At 34.1% G+C, this 16,426-nt stretch overlaps 2 protein-coding genes across 8 annotated transcripts in view; one reads left to right on the top strand and one right to left on the bottom strand.

The window, feature by feature from the left end:
• LOC114931603 (uncharacterized) overlaps window positions 1-16,426 on the top strand; it is a 129,348-nt gene that overhangs the window by 97,325 nt on the left and 15,597 nt on the right. For 6 of the 7 annotated variants that reach the window (XM_029303725.2, XM_029303730.2, XM_029303724.2 and 3 more), the window contains one exon: window positions 158-553. The exons of the other annotated variant lie outside the window; for it this stretch is intronic. In XM_029303725.2, the coding sequence (XP_029159558.2) occupies window positions 158-553 (396 nt within the window). The remainder of the gene's footprint in view (window positions 1-157; window positions 554-16,426) is intronic. 7 annotated transcript variants of the gene reach the window in all.
• On the bottom strand, window positions 13,900-15,911 carry LOC114931604 (KRAB domain-containing protein 2-like). The gene is made up of 3 exons (XM_029303732.2): window positions 14,964-15,911; window positions 14,698-14,876; window positions 13,900-14,618 (listed from the first exon to the last, which is right to left on the bottom strand). The coding sequence occupies exons 1-3, from the start codon at window positions 15,840-15,842 to the stop codon at window positions 13,952-13,954; spliced, it is 1,725 nt and encodes a 574-aa protein (XP_029159565.1). The 5' UTR covers window positions 15,843-15,911; the 3' UTR covers window positions 13,900-13,951.

Raw genomic sequence — 16,426 nt, 5'->3', positions numbered from 1 at the left:
ACTGCACCAGTGTACACTAATGCAGCAATAAAGCAACAAAACCCCATGTTTTAACTTTTGTCAGAGCTAGACAGAACTAGGCAAGTTTACGTGAGCGCGCAAGAAACGGCTCGGAGCTTTTCATCAATTGTACTGTTTCTTGTACGATATGTTTTAGCCTTCCTCGCGACCACCGCCCTTCCCCATCGCCCTCTTCATCATGCCAAACCCACAACCACCATCATCACCAACACCACCACTACTGTCACTACTACCGCTAACAGTACTAGCGCAAGTATCGCCCCGGTAAAACGTTCCCCGGTAAAGCATTCGGTTCATACGACCGTCCATCACCCACCTACGTCGAGTGCTGCCGCTGCGGCCAGGCCGGAGCGCGGCGTTAAAGATTTAAGCCAAAGGTGCCGGAGTGCGAATGACGAGGTTCAGGCAAAATTGGCCCGCGGGCATCCAGCAGCTGCGGCTGCAGCCGCAGCCAGTAATGATCCATCATCCAAATCATCCCTCGATACGCGATCCGCATCAAATCAAGCCGCTACCGCCGTCGTCCGAGCTAGTAAGTAGCATGTTGTCGTGGTTTCGGTTTATAGTATTTCACTCTTTTTTTTTAAACGTTGTTCAGTCATTAATCAGCATCTTTGCTTCGTGTGCTCGCTGTGTATCTATATCTGTATAGGTGTAATCTTTTCGTGCAGGATATATCCCTGATTACACTGTTCCATAAAAAAAAAACATTGGCACAAAACTAGTCATTTCTTATAGTTTTTTGGACGCTGATCATAAATCTGTCTTCGAAATTGCTTTAACACGTCACAATTTTAAGAAATTTGCAATTAAAGTTGCAAAAAAGGGCTATTTTCACGCACTTTGTCATATTATAGCTACAATATGCGACGTGCTAATGAAGTTTTCTTGCTACCAAAACAAAGTATATTGTTAGGACTTTCCACCCTTAATAGGAATTTTTTATATCGGTTACAATTCATAAGATATTTATAGTTGAATATGGGGTATTGCAGAAGTTAGAGCTGATTAAATATAAGTAACTTATTTCTTAAGTTGACGAGTTACAAAGAGTTTTAAATTATGTTTATTTATTCTTAAAAATCTTTTAGGTCACTGAACACGAATCCAATGTCAAAATTGTCAAAATAATGAACTCAATATGGAGGATTTATAAAAAAAATTTTTTAATTTTTAAATCCCCCATATTGAGTATCATTTTGAATTTGACAATTTTGACATTGATTTTGCATTCAGTGACCTAAAAAACTTTTAAAAATAATTAAACATAATATAAAACTGTTTGTAACTCGTCAACCTAAGTAAGTCATAGCTAATATCTGCAATATTCCATATTCAACTATTGATATCTTACGAACCATAATCGACACCAAAAATTTCTATTGAAAGTTAAAAGTCCTACCAATATATCATATTTTGGTGGCAAGAAAACTTCTTTAGCACATCGCATATTGTAGTTATAATATTACAAAATTCGTGAAATAGCCCTTGTTTGCAACTTTAATTGCATGTCTCAAAATTGTGATGTGATGAAGCAATTTTGAAGACAGATTCGTGTTCAGCGTTCAAAAAAACTATAAGAAATGGCTAGTTACGTGTCAGTGTTTCTTTTTGTTGAACAGTTATTTACTTTATGTAATTTTTTTTCACCCTATCTGTTTCTTTCATTCACTGATTGGTGATGTCTCTTTCTTTTTCCTTTCCTCTGTACACTCTAATATCATTGACTTCTCTCGTCATGTTGCACGATAGAATGTCGATTTAGCAGAGTTGATAATTTGGATTCTGATTATATGGTAAATATTTTAAACTTTAGTAAGTGAAAGATAATTTATTACCCAGCAAACATCGATATATAATTGTTACATTGCTATAATAAAACGGAATATAACAGATAATATAACGTGCACGTTACATGTAACATCCATGTTAGTTGTAATTTCCCACTCATAGATGTAACATTTTAATATAACATATATTACATTGTAGTTATATTGTAATTATATACCAAATAGCACATTGATGTATTGATAAATCAGTGCTATCTTGGGATGTAATGACAATATAACTACAATGTAATATATGTAATATTAAAAATGTTACATCTATGAGTGGGAAATTACAACGAACATATACGTTACATGTAACATGCTTAAGTATATAACATTTATATACTGTGTTTGCTGGGTTATATATAAAGCATAAAATAATCTTTTTTTCCTTTAACATGAGATATTAAAACCCATACAGCACAGATTATTGCAATTATATTGCAGCAACGTTGCAATGTTGCAAATTGCAATGCAACATTATAAAGACATTGCAGAGATATAGGTGCACAAAATTCCAGCACACTTGTAGCAACATGACATTAATATTTCGGAAATATTGCATGTAATTCAAATTCTATAATTTATATATTGTAATATATGTGTGTATATACATATACCCAGCAAACACCAAGTTACAGCTATATAATTGTTAGTTGTTATTTCCCACTCAAAAATATAATACGTGTATTATAACAATTATATTGTTGAGTGGAAAATTACAACTAACAATTATATAACTGTAACTTGGTATTTGCTGGGTATAATACTGTAATAAAATAATTTTTTGCAATATTGTACAATAAAAGATGTTAACGATAATCAATAATTTTATTATCTTCCAAAAAGCAAACATTTTAACATTACTGCAATTCAACAGCAATGATGTAGCAACATTTTGCAGTGAATTTGCAATATTGTAATATTGCGGTGAAACATTGTTGTAATGTTTTTGCACTAACGGTGCTGTATGGGAAACAAGTTCTTAACATTATTGAGAGGATAAATTATATATTGTTTTCTAATAAAAATTATGGACAAATGAAGTAGTGAAAATGTTTTTGAAGTATAATTCTATCAAATAATTATTATTTGATTTGCATAGATAGGTAGAGTCATATAATAGGATTTTTAATCTCATCAACAAATTATTTAATCGTTTACCTGTGCACACGTGGAATAGAATCTTTGAACATCACAATATTGCCTTTAAAAATTGTCATAACAGATTGTTTACTGCGTACAAAAAGTAATTTAATTGGCTTATGAGGAAACAACATTATAAATATATCAACAGCATCAAACCCATAGATATACATTGTTTCTTACACTATGAAACCTCACAACCGACAAAAATATCGAAAAATTGTCCTAGGGCAATCACTAATAACGCTAAGGATATTAGTATACACATAGAAGCCAATAAATTTCTTGATAATATGATTCATCCTTTGGAAAATACCAATAAAAAATGGTTTATCAATCTGTCCAATATAGATATTCCTCTTAACGTTTCTAATGTTTTGCAAATGAGTGATAATTTCTGCCTCCCAAACATTAATAAAAAATAGCTATACATGAATTTATTAAAGACATAGAGAGTAATCATAAACGGAATAATATTAATAATCTCACAACTATTAGAAATATTGCTGTTCCGAAATTTGCACAACTTCTCAACACTAATGATAAAAATGATTTAATTCAACAAAAACTACTTGGTTCATACAGAGATTCAATAAAATTTTGTAAAGATAATCCGAATATTATATTCACACGCGCGGATAAGGGTAACGCTACGGTTGCAATGGAAAGATCTTATTATATTAATAAAATAGAAAACGTATTAAAAAATGTTAATATATACACTATTGTTAATAAAAATTCGTGCAAAAAAAATAGAGAATGAAAATGAATATTATAAATTACGTTCTAGTGATTCTCTCCTTCCAAAAGCGTACGGATTACCTAAAATCCATAAGGAAAATTATCCAGTTAAAATCATAGTTTCATCGGTTGATACATCTTTATACTCGCTGGCTTTGTTTTTACAAAACATCTTACAAACTAGTCTACCTAAAGCTAAAAGTCATATCAATAATAGTTTTGATTTGTACAGCATGTTGTCTGGTAAAAAGATTGATGAGAACGATAAGATATTTTCTTTAGATGTTGTTTTCTTTATTTACGAACGTACCTCTAGATCTTGCGATTAATGGGATTAATGATAGATGGGATCACATTGAAACAAATACTAGAATACCGAAAAGCGAATTTATATGTGGTATAAAATTCATATTGACTTCTACTTATTTTACATTTAATGACATAATTTACAAACAGACTTTTGGGACCCTTATGAGGTCTCCGTTATCACCAATTATAGCTGACTTTTTTGTTATGCAAGATCTTGAGAATACAGTTCTTAAAGCGTTAAATTTAAAATGTTTGTTTTACTTCCGTTATGTAGATGAAATAATATTAGCCACTTCTATGATTAATATGACTCAGATAGTTAATAATTTTAATAACTATCATGATAGACTTAAATTCACGATAGAACAGGAGGTTAACCGTAGCTTGAATTTCTTAGATTTATCACTAAAAATTATTAATAACACAATATACATTGATTGGTATCAAAAAGAAACCTTCTCAGGAAGGATTTTATCATTTTTTTCTAACCACCCATTATGCCATAAAATTGGAATAATATACAACCTTGTGGACAGATGTTTGTTGTTATCACACTCACAATTTTTTAATAAAAATTTGGAGTTAATCATTAATATACTCACAAGCAATGGTTACCCTCTTGATCTGATTTTTAACAAAATTAATCATCGGATAGAACACCTTATATCTAAAAAAAGCATTATAAAAAGACAAGCTAACATAGAAGGAACAGAAATTATAGAAAAGGAATCAGTTAATAAAAAATTCTTTGTCACTCCGTATATAAATAGGATCTCAGAAATGATTGTCTCCTCGATAAAAAATACAGAGTGTATAGTAGGATACATATGTCTCAACAAACTTGATAACATTATTAAAGCACAGAAAGATAAAACTAAACATCCATGCAATTCGAATGTTGTTTATAAGATCAATTGCAATAATTGTAATGCATCTTATGTAGGCTAAACGAGGAGGCAATTACAGACGAGACTAAAAGAACATAAAAATAATATCAGGTTGCACTCAACGAAATATTCAGTAATTTCTGAACACATAAGAAATAAACACCATACATTTGATTGGGATAACGTAAAGATTCTGGACAACGAAAATAATTATTATAAAAGACTTATCTCTGAGATGCTACATATTAAAAAACAAAAAAATGGGCTAAATTTAAACAAAGATACTGAATTACTCAGCGAGTCTTATTTTGATATTTTGGATAAATTAGCGAACAATAAATAATAATAAGACAAATAGGACATTAACGGTTTAAACATAGGTATTAGATCATATATAAACACGCACATTCTTCGATTAAGTAGAGTTTGAAATGAGGTGTCTTTTTATATTGTTGGTCTTGTCTTGTGTCATCTTCAACAATTTTTTCAAAAATACGTGGTTAAAATTGTCAAGAAGGACGATATCAAGTAAGCATATTGCTAATTGTTAAGGATATATATTTTAATTTTTGACATACGTTAATCGTCAATTTTTTATTAATCGCAGCGCCTACGGAACGTATTAATTTCTCGCATATTAACGATGAAACTTTTCGAGATTTGATTAAAATCAAAGATCATATCGAGGCGAACATTTGTTGGATATAACGGATTGAAACACGCTTTAATTGCTTATAAATTCTCGACTCTTATTGAAGAACTAACATTAATTTTCGATATTATGTGGAATTTTTGTATGATTTTGTATTTTTTAATAATTACTGTAATATAATACTGAGGAAGACCGCATGCGGTTGAAACGTTTATTATATAATAATTGTAATTTTCGCTTAAGTTTGAGTATAGAATGTTTGTAGTTTTCACATAATGTTTTATGTTTAATTTATACATGGAATAAATTTTATTTGACAGAACAACTCTAATAATTGCTCGATAAGTTGGCCTTTTTATCTATCACTAATTATTATTTCAATGAATAAAACATTATCACAATACTAAAATTCAACACGTTTAATATAAACATTAATAATTTCGCTAAAAATGACTCTTCTAAGATTTATTTAATATTCAATATTTTCAATGTGATAATTAATGCTTTAGTGTATACACTTCCAATCACCAAAACAAGTGTTTGCTTGTGAAAGCCAAGAACTGCAATATATTGTTAGCACGATCTACAGATGTAACAATATGTATATAACAGATGTAACATATTTTGTCATTGCAAACACTGTGAGCATAAATTCAGTAAATATTTCCCAACATCAGTTCGCAGACTATATTGACAAAGTGGCAATGAGTTGTAACGAAGCACCTTTCCCGACGCCACGGATCGGCTCGTCGGTGCCAGGATTCGGGAAGAGGGGAGACTCAGATTTACAATGACACACGGTTGCTCTGGTAAAAGTAGAGTTTATTCGGGGCCACCTTCCTGTGGTTCTCCCGTGATTCAAACCATTATACACAGCACAGTATAATCGGACGAAACGCGACCAGATGATACAGACGCGTACACGACTTATTGCTAGGATTGACAGATAGAAATATTACGGACGAGACGCGACCAGATTATACGGACGCGGACACGACTTATTGCTAGGATTGACGGATAGAAATATTACGGACGAGACGCGACCAGATTATACGGACGCGGACACGACTTATTGCTAGGATTGACGGATAGAAATATTACGGACGAGACGCGACCAGATTATACGGACGCGGACACGACTTATTGCTAGAGTTTCCAACGCGGACACGCGTACGGGCGCCCTGAGAAGGGCGAGCTCCGTCGGGCGCCGGTGACTTTCAGGTAGGACCCGGTGACCGAGGACGCTCGGCCTGCACGACGAGAACGCTCGTCGGCCGGGGTGATTTACGGACAGGACCCGGTGACCGAGGACGCTCGGCCTGCACGACGAGAACGCTCGTCGGCCGGGGTGATTTACGGACAGGACCCGGGGACCGAGGACGCTCGGCCTGCACGACGAGAACGCTCGTCGGCCGGGGTGATTTACGGACAGGACCCGGTGACCGAGAACGCTCGGCCTGCACGACGAGAACGCTCGTCGGCCGGGGTGACTTACGGACAGGACCCGGTGACCGAGGACGCTCGGCCTGCACGACGAGAACGCTCGTCGGCCGGGGTGAGTTACGGACAGGACCCGGTGACCGAGAACGCTCGGCCTGCACGACGAGAACGCTCGTCGGCCGGGGTGAGTTACGGACAGGACCCGGTGACCGAGAACGCTCGGCCTGCACAACGAGAACGCTCGTCGGCCGGGGTGATTTACGGACAGGACCCGGTGACCGAGGACGCTCGGCCTGCACGACGAGAACGCTCGTCGGCCGGGGTGAGTTACGGACAGGACCCGGTGACCGAGAACGCTCGGCCTGCACGACGAGAACGCTCGTCGGCCGGGGTGATTTGGAGTGTGGGAGTTGAGGAGTGATCCCTGAGTACGCTCGAGGGACCAGGACGGGACTGGTGTCGAAGTCTCGGCTGCGCCGCTCTTTATACCCGTCGGCCACCCCACTCTAAGACTAGCTTGGAGGGGGTCGAGTGACGGGTGGGGGCGAAAAGGCGGATTCCCAACGTATTCGTGTGGTGGCCCCGAAAGGGGCCGTTTACACGAGCGCGGGCGACTAGTGACGGCTAATCGGGTCGTCACAGAGTAACAAGCAGATCTGTCGAAATCGTTGATAAAAGATTGATGCCAGAAACGCAGCAGATCCTGCAGATCTGTCGAAACGTTAAATTGGCAACAAAAAGTACACATGTGTCAAAAGTAGTTAAAAAGATTATATACGTTTTTTTCACAATATGATTTGACTAACAAAAATATACATTTATACATTATAATAGATTATTTTTACTTTTTTCAATTATTATGAATTATTAAATGTCTTTTATTTGCTTTTTTCTTTTTTTACTTAAGTATTTTTCTTCGATTTGTTGAGCATTTGGCGCAAATTTGTTTTCAGTTTGCGATTAACAAATCTGTTTTCAGTTTGTTGCGTCAATCTGTTATCATACTATTAGTGACAGATCAGCTCTGGCGTTACACCCAACATGATGTTAGGATATGCTTTCAACTTTTAATTGCAATTGGGGCGCACTCGAGGACACAGTAGGTCCTAGATTTGCAGCCGTATTTGGCAGAAAATTGTTTCCCGATTGTTAACAATTCTCAAGCAAATGGTTAGCTGGGTAGTTGTTGAAATGGAATCTAATAATTATTATATAATTATTATCAATAAGTTTTTATAGTAATTTTAGAAATAATGTTCATTTTATAATATATATGGCTGCTTTCTGATATTTATTGCAGTACTGAAAATTTATAGTGTACGTGTACGTGACATAAACTATAATTTCACTGACATTGAATATCGGAATATACAGGGTGTCCGGAATATACAGAATATACAGGGTGTCCGATAATAGTCACGTCAACCGTCGTGGACAGGTAGAGCACGTTAAACCGAATAGAAAAGTGTTATACCATTTTAACTAAATTTGCAATAATTATTGAATTATTAATTAAAATATCTAAGAGAATGAGCGGGTGAAAAACGGTAGGCCGGACTCGGTGGGCATGTCGAATGACTTATTTGTTTAAGTCGCTTAGTAACAAAAGCATTATCTGATCGAGAGGCGACGTCATGCAGCGAGCGGTGAGCAATGAGCAGCACCGAAAAGTAAAATGACTTTTGATACTAAGCGACAGTCATCCGATATGTCCACCAAATCTGGCCTATTGCTTTCCACCCGCTTATTCACTTAGATATTTTAATTAATAATTTAATAATTATTGCGAATTTAGCAAAATGGTACACTTTTCTATTCAGTTTAACGTGCTCTACCTGCACAGGACGGTTGACATGACTATTATCGGACACCTTGTATATGTATATGTATATGTATATACCTCGCGCTTAGCAACGCCTAATATTATACTGTTTCTTCTTGCCGCGTATTTGGTAACCGTATAAGACTGTCTTATCTCGCCGCGTGCTTGTATAAGACGTGCGAATTGACCGATCTTTTTCAATAAATTTCTCATTAATTATTGGGAATTTCGAAAAATGATAAAGGATTTTTCTATTACGTTTAACCTGTTTTACCTGCAACTAAGGAGTAGGGCGCGAGTTACCGGACACCCTGTATATGTACATTTATTTGCAAAAAATGGGCCAACTAGCGCAATTTTTGACATCTTTAAATTGCGATACCTCAGTAAAAATAAGTGATCGTATTCAAATGAATCAACGCTTAAATTAAAACTTGAACATTTCTCTTAATAACATAATAGATCAAGATTGAATTATACAAAATGTTATACAAAATGGCGGACATTAAAACCAGATATTGAGAAATAGGAAAAAATGTATTTAAAAAATTTTTTATATATATATATATATATTGTATATACTCACACTTGCAAGAAATGAGCTACCTATTACAATGTTTTGATATCTTTGAATTACGATAACCCTGTAAAAAATCATTGTATTGAGATGAATCGACGCTTAAATTAAAACTTGAACATTTTTCTTAATAATATAAAAGATCAAAATTATATTGTAAAAAATGTTATACGAAATGGCGAACGTTAAAGATAAACGGTTAAAAACAGGAAAAAATGTCTTTTAAATTTTTGCATAAATATATATATATATATATATGTATATATTTATTTATACATACAGGAAATCATTTTAAGTGATACTATCAATTATCTCAAAAATAAAACGTTTTTGGAAAAAAATGTTCCATATAAAATAAGTTATTCGAGGGTTTCGAGGGAGACATAATATTGTGACGTAGAATTACCTATGAATGGAGTTTTTCAAAGATCATTTAAAAGTCAACATAGTTTTCTTAAATGGAACTTCTCTATTTTTTTAATATAAATTAATTCCTTGTAGTATTTAGCATAAAAAGTTATGAGAATAGGATAATCAAAAAGTATATAATTTACGAGATATTTTATGCTTTACTTTGACATAATCTTACATGAATTACCAAATATCTCGTAAAATATTTATTTTTCGATAATCTTACCTAAATACTTTTATGCAAAATAATGAGAGAAATTCAGTGGTATAAAGAAAACATATATAATTGTTTAAGAAAAAGTACGTGGCTGGCTAATCGATATTTACAGACTTTTTATATATTTACTATTCTTTTATTGCTTACATAATCTATTGAATTCTTCTAATAGGAAACTGTTTATGCGCACGCGTACAAAACACACACACACACACACACATCTTCGCGCATGAAATAAGCATTTCGCATTGCTCCTGGGATTTCTTCTCCAACTACAAAAGAACGTTCTATAGAATGAGATAAAATATTATAATATATAGAGATATACGATTTTTACAATCATAAAAAGGCATACAAAAAAATGGTCGTATTTCTATAATAGAAAGATTAATATAAAAAATTTTTAGTAAAAACTCAATAATATCGAAAAAATATTTCAGATAAAAGAATTTTAAGTCGGAAGTTCAAAATGTACATATATTAGGAATCCATTGAAAATCTATTATCTTTCTTTTTAAAGAAATCATTCTTGATAAAATACAAATCTGTATCTAATGACACTCGAGTGTCATTATATAGTTTTTAAAATAGAAATTTCTATTTCTAATATTATCATGTCCCAGTGAGAAATGATGGTCGAATCGACGTCGATTCGTTGTCGAATCGATGTCGAATCGATGACGATTCGACCAATTATTTCTCACTGGGGTATATATGAAAATTTTTTTTAAATCCGTCTTGAAAATATGTCATACTTTTGATCAAATTATATCAAAATATATCGACATTAGCATGTATACTAGAAGTTGCATGGTCAGATATTGCACCTTTGTGTATGAGTGTGTATACTTCGAGTGTGTTTATTCAAATGTCATAATATATACAGCAGTACAACTCTTCGTCGGCACCTTTGATGTTAGCGTAGGCAAAAATGATTGCATATGCGCGAACAAAGTATGTATATATTCCGTTCAACTAGAGAAAGAGCATCGGTCTGCACATAGACGGGCAAAAAAGGAAGAGGATACCGGCATTTCAATGCTTCGGGAGCCTAGTGTCATTCATAGCATTGAGAAGTTAATTAAATTAAATTAAATCAGCAGTTAGGTAAATTTCCGCAAATATCCCATTGTCAGCCATTATAATAAAATGGCTGACAATGGAATGTATATTGATTGGTTAATTCGTTGACGCGACGGATGACGTGTGACATACTCAGTCGAAACTCAAATCTTAGAGAGCAGACTATGAGTGAAAACCTACCCGAAACGGACGAATCTTCATCCGATCCGATGTTCTTTCGTTGAAAGAAGTATATGTAATAATGACAGTGATCTTCTGCCTCATTAAGTGGAATAGATTAGAATGTTTATTCCCCTCGGAGTTATATGGCGCTTTTTACAAAGAGCGTACCCGTACTTTTTACAATAATCTCATTATTCACTTTCTTACAGCCTAATCTTGAAGATCTTATAAATTATAATCCTACAATTTTTGATCTCTTCCATCCTTTTTGCTTCTTTTCTTCTCTCTATCTCTTTTTCTCCTTGCGTCTTCTTCTTCTTCTTATTGTTTACCTTTTCCTCTTCTTACTGAATCTTTTCTCCATCTTGCCTATTGCTACTTTTTCTTTTTCTTCCTTACTTATTAATTTTGCTTTCTTTCTTTTTTCTCCAAATCTATTCCTCCTCTTACAATATTTTTTTCCAAACAGCAGGCATATGAGGTGTTTAGGTTCGAACCGGATTCGAACCTGGGATTTTTCTCATATTAGTTTGTGACTTTTCATGCATGGCTACATGTCACCCCTTTTCTTCTGTTTCACTTATTCTCTCTCTTTCATAATTTGTTCTCTCTTATTAACTTATTATATGTATATAAAATATGGGAGGCATCTGACATAGAACAGAACATGTTATACAGGATGAAAACACTTGAAACGTTACTTTTGAGAATGTAAAACATTTCCATAAAGAAAAATGTTTACTTTATAAGTAAAAATTAATATAATAATAAACATTTTTAAGATAAAAATTTTTTTCGCATTAAATCATAATTCTATAAAAACTACACCTGAGATAATTTCTGAAAATGAATATATAATAAATGACTGACTTTTGTTCTCTGTTTTTATGATTTCGAGAACAATGGTCTGTAAAAATTAACAATATGATCAAAGTGCTTCTAAAAAAAATATTAAAAATTGTGTACCATCTTTATATAGAAAAATCTCTAATCCTTTGTTCTTGGCTTTCATTTAACACTATTCACTAAACTCAAATCATTTGTGATTTATTGCCGCCACTTTTTACATTTAATGTTATATTATTATTTTCATAAAATTGAGAAAAAAGCGTGAAGAGAGAGAAATTAAAATAGAAGAGCATACTCTGATAATTGATTATATACTTTGTTTGTGCGTGTACAGTTTATCTTTACACATGTCGAATTGCACTACTATAAGTATATATACTGTGAATATATATAGATATAATGTATATACATGTTAAAAATATACGTATGTGTGGCGCCAAATTTTACAAAAGCGTGCAAATTTAAACCTCTACTAAAATTATTGCTAATTGTTACTCATGTTAATTCTTTTTTAATAGCATTGTCATTACTTTATACCATATAAATTTTTTTAAGCTTTGTGTGTGTGTCTTTGCGTGCGTGTGTGTGCGTGTGTGAGCGTGCGCGCGCGTGTGCGTATGTGTGTGTGTGTGTACGCGCGCACGTGTGTGTTACGTGCGTGTATAGTTTTTTAAACCTACTTAAGAAAATCTAATTTTTAATACAACGTAGAGCATTTTATTTTTTATCGAACTTAGAGCATTTTATTTTCGACCTAATCTAGAGTATATTATCTTATTTTCGCAACAATTTTTTTGTAGTAACAACTAATGTTACTTTTGTGATAATATGATCAAAAGTATGACATTTAATAGATTTTTTATAATGGCTTTTTCCCATTTTTTGCGATAGTTTAGGATGGAGATAAAACATGCAGATTTTTATTTGAAAAAATATATTTTGTAAGTAATTAATAGATTTGTAAAATGCATATGAAAAACTTAACAATTCTGGAAAAAGATTTTGATGTTGAGTCTAATTAATTTTAATATTTTAATAATTTATACAATATTTAACAAGATTGAAAGATACGTTCTTATAATAATAATAAAAGAATAAAAAAAACTTTTCACTAAAAAGAACTTTTATTTCTTATTTTGTTATAATAATAAGAATAATTTCCGTTTATGAATCGTTAAATAAATAATGCTAAGAACAATGAAGTCTTAGTTTAAGGAAACTTTATGAACTCAATTGGAATTTAATCCTTTTATCATAAAAAAAGAATTACTTTCTTTAAAAAGAGCTCTTTTTAAACTTAATTAGAAATGTCTTTTTAAAGATAAAGAACACAATTTATGTATGATGCAAGTATAACTTTTTTTTATTTTTTCTTCTCATAAAAATTTAATCATTAAGCAAACTAACAACAGGAAAATATAATGCGAATATATACAACTAAGGAATGAATAATTGATTTTGTGATTTATAACGAAAACAACGATGAAACGTATAACTTTTATCAACCTAATGAGCGACATATACTCGCACACTATATACTATATATATATATATATATATATATATATATGTCGTAGCCCGATAGCGAAATTAGCCAATTAGCTAAAAGCCTAGGCGTTTAGCTAAATGCCGCCTGTTAGGCTAATCGAGGACGATATAGTCTAATGGCCTGAAAAATTCAGCCTGTTAGACGAGAAGTCGGCTTTTCGCCTAACGGCCTGGCGCGCTGTAGGCGATTAGAGAAATGCTTGTTTTGGAGCTCGATATGTTGTCAATTTATTTACTACACAATTATTACTACATTACTATTTGTTAATGCAAGATGCGCTACTGTGGCAACGAGAATTGCAAAGAATTTTTGCTTTAAAACATGCACATCTATTTGTCTGACACTGATTTTTAGCAATTTTGCAATTGCATTTTTTATATCCCTGTCCACCACTTGCCGACTGCTTTGCAGCAGCTTCCCTCAAAGTAAGAAGAACATTTTTTGGAACGTCAGCCATGGTAATAAGATTAGTGCCCGATTTTGCAATTTCAATACGGGGGAACCATCCTTTCAATATCCCATCCTTAGTTCCAATTTGATATACGTCATTTTTGGTATCAGTTACAACGCCAAATATGTTATTAAAATCGAGAGGCCCACGGTCAACAGTGGGAACAGATAATGTAATGGTGTCATTGATCTGAAGGGGTGGAAAAGTGATACTCGAACAGGTAACCATTTTTTCGGCCTCTGTCGTTTGACGCTCGAAACAATTTGACCGAGTGTCAAGTAGCTGTTTGCCCCTAGCGCACAATGAACAGATAGCAATCTGTCCGCGGTCGCTATGCATTTCCATTTTGCACTTTGTGCAAAGTATACTGCTCGAGTCGTCTACCTGTCGCTTCTTCTGTGGTCCCTCTCTTTCCTCTTCTTCATCCTCTCGCATTCTTTTTCTCTTGCTTACGTCTTCGCACTGCTCAACACTAAAGTTCAAATCACTCTATATGAGTTCTATTATATTATATTTATCTAGTTCTATTATATTTATTTTAAGTCAATTACCTCGCGTTCAATTGTACATTCTGCTCCTCCAGAGCTTGCTCCAAGTCTTCCTCTGTCTGAAGCGAATTTAAAATTTCATCAGGCAAAGATGTATTTCTTATGCCGCTTTTTATCGGTCCAAGTAGAGCTTCGTACGGGCTCCTGTTTATGACTCTATGTCGCGATGTATTCTTTTGCCACTGAAATCAATATTTAAAGTATGTAAATTTTCAAGTGTGTATTCAAGAACACAATATTAATTTAATTATATATGTGAGAGCCATTACTTGTACTTCGTAGCAACCACGACTCCAATTTATCGAATCATTATCGATCATCCAGGCTCTTAACATGTTTTCAACGTCCGCATTTGACCTTTCGACACTACCTTGGCTCTGTGGGTGTCGCGGACGCCCATGAACAATCCTGCAGTGAGGCCAGATGGAAACAAGTTCGTGTATTACTGCAGCCACGAATTCTCGACCATTATCGCTCTGCAAAATAGTCGGGGCTCCCCATGTAAAGAAGATTTTCGACAATTCTTCAGCAACGTTAGCTGCGTGCTTGGATCTCAAGGGTCGAAGGTGCAAAAACTTGGTAGCGTGATCTTGGTAGTTTAGTAGCCAATTGAACTCACCATCGCGACAAGATTGAAAATCAATTAAATCCACCTGTCCGCGAACATTAAATCCATCGCTCAGTATTGGTTTTATCACAACTCCTCGTTTTGGAGCAACCCTCTTTCTGTTACATGTCCCGCAGCAAGACACAAATATTTCACAAGCCACCTTCGTTATCCTGTACTTTTCTTTAATGTAATACTGCATCTTATCCCTTCCGCCATGGCCTGTTTGAATGTGAGCTTCTAACAATTTATCGTAGTAATCCTCCATCGCTATTACGTAAATAACTGGCTCATTCGAAGTTTTTCGTTTTAAAATTACATACGATTCCGTTCCAATTTTTGCTAGCTCATACTTCTTCGCGTAATGATAATGAGATACTGTCTTTTTAGTACTTGGAACCTGAATTTCTTGCAGAATTTTCATAACGTTGATCATCTGATCTCGCCTCCACACTGTTCGATTACTGCCAGGTCGATTTGAATAGAATTTATCTAATTTTTCGTTAAACTCATCGCGGTTTACTGGCATATAACTTGCCATGGCTGTTATTGATTGCCAACTAACGAAAAAAATTGAATATACAACGAGCTCTGTGATGATTTACTTAAGACCCACGGAGATATTTACAAACAATAAATTGACAACATATCGAGCTCCAAAACAAGCATTTCTCTAATCGCCTACAGCGCGCCAGGCCGTTAGGCGAAAAGCCGACTTCTCGTCTAACAGGCTGAATTTTCCAGGCCATTAGACTATATCGTCCTCGATTAGCCTAACAGGCGGCATTTAGCTAAACGCCTAGGCTTTTAGCTAATTGGCTAATTTCGCTATCGGGCTACGACATATATATATATATATATATATATATGGTATATATATATATATATGTATTTATATGTCATGTGTATCGTGTGTATATACACACATACATTCGCATTGTGCCTATCTGTTTTTTATTGTGTGTCTGCATTTGTATCTGTATGTATTGTTGCGTATCTTTATATTGTATCTAAATATGCCAATGTATTTCCGGAATACACACACACACAATATGTACACATATGGGTGTAACTAAACAAATATATACGAAACACACCATCAGATGCAGGACAACACACTTAATC

This window comes from Nylanderia fulva, unplaced genomic scaffold, assembly GCF_048542155.1.
Source record: "Nylanderia fulva isolate GAGA-0341 unplaced genomic scaffold, ASM4854215v1 Scaffold58, whole genome shotgun sequence".
NCBI lineage: Eukaryota > Metazoa > Arthropoda > Insecta > Hymenoptera > Formicidae > Nylanderia > Nylanderia fulva.
This window is presented reverse-complemented; position numbering and strand designations above follow the sequence as displayed.